This window comes from Myotis lucifugus, unplaced genomic scaffold (genome assembly GCF_000147115.1).
Source record: "Myotis lucifugus unplaced genomic scaffold, Myoluc2.0 scaffold_100, whole genome shotgun sequence".
NCBI lineage: Eukaryota > Metazoa > Chordata > Mammalia > Chiroptera > Vespertilionidae > Myotis > Myotis lucifugus.
The window spans coordinates 1317015-1326411 of NW_005871148.1; the positions used below are offsets into that span (position 1 = coordinate 1317015).

Below are 9397 nucleotides of genomic sequence, written 5' to 3' on the forward strand. Positions count from 1 at the left end.
CAGTGGTTGAGCATCGACCTATGTTTAGGGGGATCATCAGCGTGTAAATGGTATTTGAAGTCATGGGACTGTTACTGAATCACCTCCCCAAAATTCAGGTTCATGTGCCTTCAATCTTTTTTAAAATATATATATTTTTATTGATTTCAGAAAGGAAGGGAGAGATAGAAACATCAATGATGAGAATCATTGATCGGTTGCCTCATGCATGCTCCCTACTGGGTATGGAGCCTGTAACCCGGGCATGTGTCCTTGACTGGAATCGAACCTGGGACCCTACAGTCCACAGGCCGACACTCTATCCACCGAGCCAAACCAACAAGGGCCATGTAACCCTCAATCTTTAAGGCATATTTGGAAATTACCTTAGTCCATGCACTAGTAGGCCAAAACATTGAGACTTCGGTGCTGGAGACAGAGAAAGGTTCATTTGATTTGACAAAATTGAGAGGATGGGAGAACAAGATCTCTCAAATCCATCTCTCCCCAAAAGCAAAAAAGTAGGGAGTTTTTATGTGGCTAGGGAGTAATGGAGGGGGAGTTTCAGGGAACTGAGAGAAGTCTGTGTTTCTTTAGTCACAGATAACGTTTTCCTGTATCAGACTCCTGGGTACCAGCAGCTGGTTATAGCTACTTGAAGATATTCTTTTCTTCTGCAAAACAAACTCATAAATTATCCTCCTGCCTCTGAAGTGATCTCCTCCTGCATGGCAAAGAGATACCACATCAGCAACTTATTACTACATTCCTGAGAACTAAAGGGGTTGACCAAGAAGAATGGTTAACATTTGAACAAAGACCTAATTAAGAATTAAATTATTCAATTCTAGCCACCAAAAATACTATGAGCATTACAAGGGGCTCAGTTACAGGACTTCTTAGGATTATTAGGCGTATGGATATAGGGGGGAGAGTGGTCCCCTTGGGCCTGCCTCATCATCCCCGTCCCCGCACGGTGACCTTGTGAGCACCTGCACATACACACACACTCACACACACGTGCAGAGAACAGGCCCCACGCCTCAGAGCTGCGTGCCACCTTGGCCCTGACCCTTTCCTGTGGCCTTCCTGGATGCTGCCGGGACAGCAGACCCATTTGGGCCAGCAGGGCAGGGAGAGGGGTACGGACGGGGTGGCTGAGGCCCCTTCTGGAACCTTCTCCCAGGAGCAGAAGCAGCAGGCAGTCCAGAGGCCCAGAGCAGATCCTTACCTGGAGGTAGGGGCAGGTCAGGATGCAGCGCCTCCTTCCCCCAAAGTCCCTTACAAAGCTCCCAGAACCCTGGTAGGTGGCCGGGTCCCCCCTATTCCCTCTTCCAGGCTCTGCAGCCAAGCCCCCTCCTGGTCTGTCCCCCACTCCCATCCCCTCCAGGGCACCCTGCCCCTTTCCTCTGCCTGCAACCTCCTCACCTAGTTTCTGTCTGTTCACCCTCCGCCAGCACCCAACCTGGAGGAAGTTAGAAGGAGATCAGCTCCCCAGCCCTGCAGGCCCTTTCAGTGGCTCCTGCCACCCTAGCTTCTGCCTCTGGCTTCAGGAAGGAAGACAGACCACTGGGCAGAACAGCCAGGCCTGGCTGGAGGAGCTGCTCCTGCTGAGTTTCGTTGAGGGCAGGGGCACCGGGAGGGTGAGTGGGGCTGTCTCCTTTTAATTCATTTGGCCTGTTTCTCTACACATCTGGTTTCCGCATGGGAATACAAGTACCAGACCTGCTATGAAGACCTCTCTACCAGCACTTTCAGGCATTATCTCAATTAATTCTTACTATGACCCATGACATAGGAATCATACCCATTTTACACATAAGAAAACAGACTCAGAGAAGGTAAAAAACTTGCCTGAGGTCCCATGACTAGTGGGGGCCAAGTCACAGCCCGGCTTTCTCCCCGTCCAAGCTGCCTAACTCCTACCGCCGCAGACGGGAGCCGCGGCCTTGAGGCGCGACCCTGGCCGGCGCTTTCCTCGTTCTGGGAGGTTTCCAGGTCGGTAACCCGGGCTCACAACACGCCCGCGCCCGCCTGCGGCACCAGCCGGCGCAGTGCAGTCCCCCTCCGCTCCCCAGAACCCACCTCCCTGGGCTCGCAAAGGAGAGAGAGGGAGACCATGGGACCAGGCCTTTATTTCGGGGCAGCTGGAGGCGCGCTGGACTCAGGGCGCCCTAGTTCTCCGGCTCCAGCCTCCGCCTGAGCACCTTCCGGACCCTCGGCGGGCTTGTCGCCGAACACTGCGCGGCGCATGGCAGCCACGTAGCTGCAGCCGCTGGGGTCGGCGAGGCGCAGCCGCACCAGGGGCAGGATGCGCTCGGAGGCGAAGTAGCGCAGGGCTGGCTTCGGGGCGCGCAGCGCGGCGAGGAAGACCTGCGGGGTGCGGAGAGGAAGCTGGGGCTGGGGGCGAGGACTCGAGGGCCGCCCGCTCCCGGAGCCCGGCCCCGCACCCACCTCTGTCACCTCCTCTGGGTCCTGCGCCGCTTCGCGGAAGACCTGCTCGAAGTGGCGCTGGTATTGGGAGAAAAGGTCTCGGGTTTGGGCATCTGCACTGCCCAGCGCCGCGTCGAGGCCGTCCTGGACTTTCCCCTGGAAGGCGGTGCGCACCGGGCCGCACTCGATGAGGCTCACACTGCGACCCGAGAGCGGCGAGTCGGCTGGGAGCCCGTGAGAACAGAGCCCCACCGGGCCCCCAGCCCCAGCCCCCAGGCCCCTCGCACCGCCAGGAGGGAGGGTAGGAGGGGTCTGCGCACTGGCAGGTGACGGGCGCAGAAAGCTAACCAGAGCGCTTGCAAGCGGCTCACTGCCCGAAAAGCGCTCCCACTTCCATCTGAGGCTCTGAGAGCGACTCTGGCGTCAGAATTCCAACTTGGCTGGGACGCATCAGAATTTGAACTTGGCTGGGTCACGTGCTGTGTGACCTTGGGGCAGTCAGCTCATCTCTCTGGGCCTAAGCTTCCCAATAATAACAGACACCTCACCAGGTAGGTCACACGCATGGGCCCAGTACAGTGCCTGGCACACAGATATGGGCCGCAGTAGGGAAGGGCAGGGAGAACGCCTGGGCGCAGCTCCACGGAGACGGGGTATGGGAGTTCCCAAAGTCAGGGTCAGAGGATTCCATGGGTGGGCGGGGACTCACTGGATCCCGAAGGGGGGCAGCAGCACCGCCAGACTCTCGCATAAACCTTCGATGGCGAACTTGCTGGCACAGTAAACAGCGTTGAAGGGCAGCCCTTTGAGGGGAGATGAGGCCGCTGAGACTCAGATGGGAGCGCGTCCCCGGAAAGCCCGCTGGGGCGCCTGGTGCCCGGCCCAGCCCCCCTCCACTCACCCCACTCACCCATCAGGCCTCCCATGCTCCCAGTCACCAATATGCGTCCTGAGCGGCGGCGCTTCATGTCGGGCAGGAAGGCCTGAAGCATCTGCACCATCCCCACCAAGTTCACGTCCAGCACAGAGCCCACGGCCTCCGCCGAGTGCACCTCGATGGGCCCGAGCAGGCCCCGGCCCGCGTTGCACACTGTGGGGAGAGGTGCGACCGCTTGTGCCCCCTGCACTGCCCTCCGTCCCGGCCGGTCCCGTGTTCCCTGAGCCTCGGGACACCTCGGTGTGGACACAGGACAGGGAAGGCTCCTTTATGTTTGGGGGAGGCTCACCCAGCACGTCCACGCGGCCCTCAGTCACACGTGCCCTGGCAGCAGCCACGGAATCTGCGTCCTGCACGTCCAGCTGCAACGTCTTCAGGGAGCCGGGCGGGCACCCGTGGGCCCCGGCGGCCTCCCACAGCGGGCCCTGCGTGCTCAGGTCCCGTAGAGTGGCATACACTGGAGGTCGGGGACAAGACGAGGACCGACGTCCTGCTTAACTTACCGAGGTGCCCTGGGACCAGGGCTGCTCCCGTCCCAACCCCCGCAGATACCTTTGAAGCTCCGGGAAGGGTCTGCCGCCAGACGCAGGGCCAGCTGCAGGCCGATGCCCGAGGAGCAGCCGGTGATGAGCACCACTGTGCGGTCCATGGGGAGAGCGTGTGGGAGAGGCTCTGGTCTCGGGACCAGATATCACCTACTTGGCCCCGCCCCTGCCCCGAGATCCTCACCCCTTGTTGTGTCTGCGGCACCACCTCAAGGCTGAACCTCCCGAGGTCCCTGGCCTGCTCTCCCCACTCTGCTCTAGGTCAAGGAGAGATGAGGCCCTGCTTGGAAGGACCTGCTTTAGTTGCTGGTCAGAGGTCGGGCGAAGCTCTGCAAGCAGGAGGCGTGGGCTCCCCGTGGGCAGCGAGTGCCCTGCGCGGCTCTTTCCCTGGGCTGCCTCTGTCCCACGGGGACAGTGATAGTTTCCAAAGTTTGCTGCTGAGGGTACGAGAGCCAATGCTTTGGGCAGGCATTCTCAGTTCAAAGGTCAGGGGTTAGTATTAACAATGGGGAGACAAAAGCAAGGGGACAGGGGGAACGGGCCTCACACCGGTGTCCATGCTATAACTCCGAGTCCTCCCAGGCACAGTAGCAGTGACATTCAGACAGACAGGTCCAGGTGATTCACCAGTTTATTAAGTTGTATTAAAACAGTGCTTTGGTCCCGAATTTGGGGTGGTGGAGGAGGGCAGCTCACTTCCCCCCAAACCCCCTAACCTCGATCTGACCGGCAGGTCTTGAGTCCCTTCGCCCAGGCTTGGGGGACCTCCAGTGACGCTTGCCCAGCTCCGGACTCCCGGAACCTGCCCAGGCTTGGAGTTTGGGGAGAACATGGCCCAGGGGTGACTAATCTGTCACAAGGAGCCAGCCACCCACCGGGGGTAATATTTGAGGAAGAGCTTCTTGGCCAGGTCCACAGTGTCGCCTTGGGGGTGGCTGGGATACCTCCGTGTGCTGAGGGCAAAGGTCTGCCCCAGCTGGAGGGCATGCGTCTCAAACTGGTGCTGCTGGAAGGGGATGCCTCGGACCAGGCTGTCGACCAGCGTCTCCAGGAAGAGTCGCCAGCGGGGGGTGTAGTAGTCGGCCACCAGTCCTGCCAGCTGCTTGTTGGCGTAGTCTAGAATGTTGCCCTCTGGCCCCCAAAGGGTTAGCTGGTAGCGGCTGTTCTGTTCATAGAAATGGGCCTCGGCCTCACTGACCGCGGCTGCCCGGGCCTGCGCCAGCCAGCTGCCCAGCAGGAAGTGGCTATCGCTAGCCAGGATGTTGTCCAGGGAGGGCAGAAGCTCGTAGGCCAGGATGCCTGCCGCCCTCAGCAGGGGGACCAGCTCCTTGTTCAGGTAGGCGGTCCTCACCTCCTCATAGTACAAGCTGACCAGCTCCTGGACTGCCTGGCGAGTGAGGTCCACCAGGTCGTAGCGGAAGGATGGGCTGGTGGCCAGGGTCGGGGTGGCTGTCAGCAGCAGCCGCCAGGCCTCAAACACATCCGATCGGTTGTACCAGACAGTGGTTACCATCTGTAGGGATGGCCGCCTGACCAGCGGGCTGCGATTGTGGCCATTGCAGGCCTCGCCGGAGCAGTTGTAGACACTCCTGAGAAGCAGCCTCCACGCTGCCTCTGTGCCTTCGTGGGAGACCCCATACCGCCGGGCCGCAAAGCTGGTCACCCAGGCCCCCAGATCCGCCACTGGGCCCTTGCGCCAGCCCAGCTCAGCCATGAGGGCATAGACCACTTCGTTCTGGCCAATGCCTTCAGGGGCCATGCCCGTGCCTACCATGGTGGAGTTGGGGAAGAGGCGGGCGGCTGCGGGGCCTCGGTTCACGGCCTCCAGGGCCCCAAACAAGCCGTGGTTGCCCCCAAAGTTATGCAGCATGCACCAGATGAAGGGCTGGCCCTGGAAGGAGGCTGTGCGGACGTACACGGGCTGGCTCTCAGCAAACAGGTCCAGTACGAGGAGGCGGCCACGGGGCACTGCCCTGAGCACGGCCTCCACCTGGGGTGGGCCCCAGAACTGGGGCTGGTGCTGGAAGAGCCAGCCTTGGAGGAGCCATACGGCGTCAGGGTCCACTGTGGTGGGGGTGGGGGACAGAGAAGAGAGGTGATGAGAAGGGAGGGGGTCAGAGGACCACTCACCCCCATTTCACAGAGAGGAAACAGGCCCAGAGAAGCTCGCCGACTCTATCACGGGACACTTCCTTCCCCGGACCCCCAGCCAGCAGGGCTACTTCACCCCACACACCCTTTCCATCCCCTCCTTCCCCATGGGAGTTACCCAGAGGCTGGTTCACACACACACTCATGGGCTCCAGCCCTGGTCCTTCTGACTCAGGAGGTGGGGGATGGGAGGGAAGGAAGGAGGAAGGATCTGCAGACCTGACAGGCTCTGGGCTGCATCAGACTTGGAGCAGCGCTGCTCACGGAACCCTGAGCCCATCAGTTCCCTTCCTGCTGACACAGAGGCCTCCCCACCTCCACTCCTGACCTGGCTCCTTTCCCCTCCCCTGTAAGTGGCAGGAAGGAGTACCAGGTTCACATCTGTGCACCAGGAACGGCACCTACCAGCTTTGGGCACATTCCCTAACCTCTGGCCTGCGTTATGTACCTCAGCATGGAGGTAGGGACCAAATAAAATACGGGGTGGGCAAAAGTAGGTGTACAGTTGTAACAAATACTACAATAATAAATAAATAAATAATACAAGAACAAACTGTGTTTCATGTACTCACATCTGTAGACCTACTTTTGCCCACCCGTCTTTTCTTTTTTAATATATATTTTATTGATTTTTTGCAGAGAGGAAGGGAAAGGGATAGAGAGTTAGAAACATCAATGAGAGAGAAACATCGATCAGCTGCCTCCTGCACACCTCCTACTGGGGATGTAGCCGCAACCCAGGTACATGCCCTTGACCGGAATCGAACCCGGGACCTTTCAGGCCACAGGCCGACGCTTCATCCACTGAGCCAAACCGCTTAGGGCGAACCCCTGTCTTTTTAATACCCAGCACTTAATGACACTTTCCTCTGGGCCAGGCATCATCCTACTCAGAGGGAGCCCCGTTTTACAGATGAAGCCACGGAGGCCCTGGAGGGAGGTAACTTATTGCAAGTCACACAGGCAGGAAGTGGCAGTGCCGGAGTTTGAGCGGGCTGCCTGCCTCCAGAGCTCACCTCTCACCAGTGTGACTCCATGAGATGATGTGTGTGGACAAGTGCTTGGTAAACTGTAAAGTGCTATGTGTCACAGTCAGGCGTGATGATGCCCAGCCCCTCCTCCCCTTCCCCGCCTCCCTGGCACCAAACCTGCGACCATGGCCTGGTAGACGGCGGCAGTGGCTGTGGCGAGGTAGGAGGGCTCTGAGGAGGGGGGCTGCATCTCATTGAACGTGTCGGCCCCGTAGACGTGATCTGTGCCAAACTCCTTGGTCAGCTCCCGCAGGAAGAGGCTCCCCACGACAGGGAACAGGGGGTCTTCGGGAGCCAGAAGGAAGGAGCAGGAGTAGGAGCAGTTGAAGTGTCCCCAGCTGCCCATCTGGGTGACATTGACCTGAGGGAACACCCTAGTTGGGGGTGGGAACAGTCCATTTAGTGGAGGCTGACACAGTCATTGCCAGTTTCATTAACTTATCTGCAACTCCTGGACCCCATCCTGGTCTCTCATGCCTCCGTGCCTTTGCACATACTGTGCCCCGTGCCTGGAGTCCGTTCCTCCTCTCTCCTTGCTCATCCAGCTGGTTACTCCTTGACATCCTTTAAGTTTCACCCAGTTTGGAAAACTCTTGCTATCTCCCCTCCCACTGGTTGAAACAAACAACACTCATTTTTCAAGGTCTGGCCCAGTACTGCCTCTCTGAGTCCCTGCGGCTCCTCTTACCCAGGCAGAAGTGACCTTGACGGAGAAGTGGGCCCTATCACTGTATTATAACCCCCTGCCAACCTATCTCCCACCAGGGACAGGAACTCAGTGCACTGTTGTCGCTGCCTCCCAAGGGCCCAGCACGGAGCCTGGTCTGGCAGTCCCAGACCCCTGACAAGCGTTCACTGAATGTGTGCACGAGGCTCCTGCTACCCGGTTGAAGAGATGGAGGGGTAGCCAGCAGCGTGCACGAAGTATGTGAGAGTGGTGGGAACCAGGGGCTCACGGGGCTGAAGGAGGTGGCGACCAGTGCCGGGAGCCCAGCAAGGCTTCCTGAAGGAGGGGAGGTCTCAGCTGGCCTTGAAGGATTTTCCCAGCTCCAGGAGAGGATGGGTGGGTGGGTACCACAGAGGAGCAGGGAGGACAGAGACCAGTGTACCCAACTGCCACACACAAGAGCTGCCTTTGGCTAAGTCTCGGTGCCAAGCCATGTATATTCTGTAAGTGAGGCAACTGAGGCACAGACAGTCACATAACCTGCCTGAAGTCACATGGCTAGTGGGTAGCAGAGCCAGGAATCAAGCCAGGGCCTATAGCTCTTTAAATCATGTCTTTCAGGGGAAAATAAATTCCATCTCTGAGGTGAGTGGGAGGTGAGGGCAGGGGAGCCTCACCTGGTTATAGCCTTGGGGACATGCCCTGCGAATGCAGGCAGCACGGGAATCATGCCGAAGGAGCGCATCCGGTCCAGGATCCGATGCTGGGAAGAACAGGAGGGGGAGCTGGTGAGCATGGCCCGAGATGGGAGGCCCTCGCTCCCCCAGGGCACACAGAGTCCCCGGGTCGAATTAGGAGCCTTGAGACTGGCCAAATACCACCCTCCCTAGCCTGTGACTGTCCAGGACCAATTCTATCCTTCCCGTCCCCTTTATTTTACCTGCAGGTAAAGCTGCTTGAGGTGCCAGGAGTGGGGCAGGGGGCCACCCCAGGTGTGCAGGTTGCCCATGCGTTCCCAGGCCAGGAAGGCAGGGCCAGCGAAGTACTCATCGATCTCCAACTGGGTCAGGCCCAAGGCCAGGTACACCTGAGGAGGAAGGCAACCCCCGCACATCAGCACATTCATCTCCTTTCCCCGACTCACTGACATTCACTCATCTCCTCTCTGTGCTGTGCCCTACGGTTACTGAGACAAAATGCGACCTCTGCCTGCAAGGAGCCCGCAGTCCAGGAGGAACAGATACGTGAACAGGTGAGTTTACTAATGTCACCCTTGCAGCACAGGTGAGGTGAGGCACAAGGGGGCTCTCCCCAAACAAGGAAGGGGCCTTAGAAGGCTTCAGGGAGCAAGGCTGGCTAGAGACCAGCTCTGCAGGGAGCTCAAACAGCCGCAGGTGCAGCCAGCCCTCAGGGCCCAGGGTCGTAGCTCCCAGGCCCCGCAAAGGCTGGAGGCAATGCTGCGCTCCTGAGTGTGTTAGTGGGAGGGCTTGCCCAGATCTGCATTTCAGAAAGGAGTCCTGCTCAGAGGCTCTCGAGGGGGTGCAGGGCGAGGGCGTGAGAGCCTGAATCGGGGCCATGGCTAAGGATGGAGAGAATAAGTGAGATCAAAAGACTGCTGATGACAGAGACTCTGGAGAAGCAGCAGACTGATGGG

General features: G+C 59.0%; 2 protein-coding genes across 2 annotated transcripts in view; both read right to left on the reverse strand.

Moving 5' to 3' along the window:
* Positions 1–2111: 2111 nt before the first annotated feature.
* Positions 2112–4367, reverse strand: HSD17B1 (hydroxysteroid 17-beta dehydrogenase 1). The gene is made up of 6 exons (XM_006092359.3): positions 3902–4367; positions 3639–3806; positions 3323–3502; positions 3122–3215; positions 2434–2611; positions 2112–2352 (listed from the first exon to the last, which is right to left on the reverse strand). Exons 1-6 carry the CDS (start codon positions 3996–3998, stop codon positions 2113–2115), a joined length of 957 nt encoding a protein of 318 aa, XP_006092421.1. The 5' UTR covers positions 3999–4367; the 3' UTR covers position 2112.
* Positions 4368–4511: 144 nt separating this feature from the next.
* Positions 4512–9397, reverse strand: part of NAGLU (N-acetyl-alpha-glucosaminidase) — an 11172-nt gene continuing 6286 nt past the window's right edge. Inside the window, 4 exon segments of the mRNA XM_006092357.3 lie at positions 4512–5958; positions 7194–7450; positions 8421–8506; positions 8684–8853. Coding sequence (XP_006092419.1) covers positions 4748–5958; positions 7194–7450; positions 8421–8506; positions 8684–8853 — 1724 coding nt within the window. The 3' untranslated portion in view covers positions 4512–4747.

Excerpts from the sequence above, each read along its gene's own strand:
- HSD17B1 (XM_006092359.3), bottom strand. The coding sequence starts at position 3,998 with ATGGACCGCACAGTGGTGCTCATCACCGGCTGCTCCTCGGGCATCGGC. Across the intron at positions 3,807-3,901 it reads CCCTTCCCGGAGCTTCAAAG|TGTATGCCACTCTACGGGAC; the intron begins GTATCTGCGGGG and ends CCCGACCTCCAG. Across the intron at positions 3,503-3,638 it reads GGGCCGCGTGGACGTGCTGG|TGTGCAACGCGGGCCGGGGC; the intron begins GTGAGCCTCCCC and ends CTCTCCCCACAG.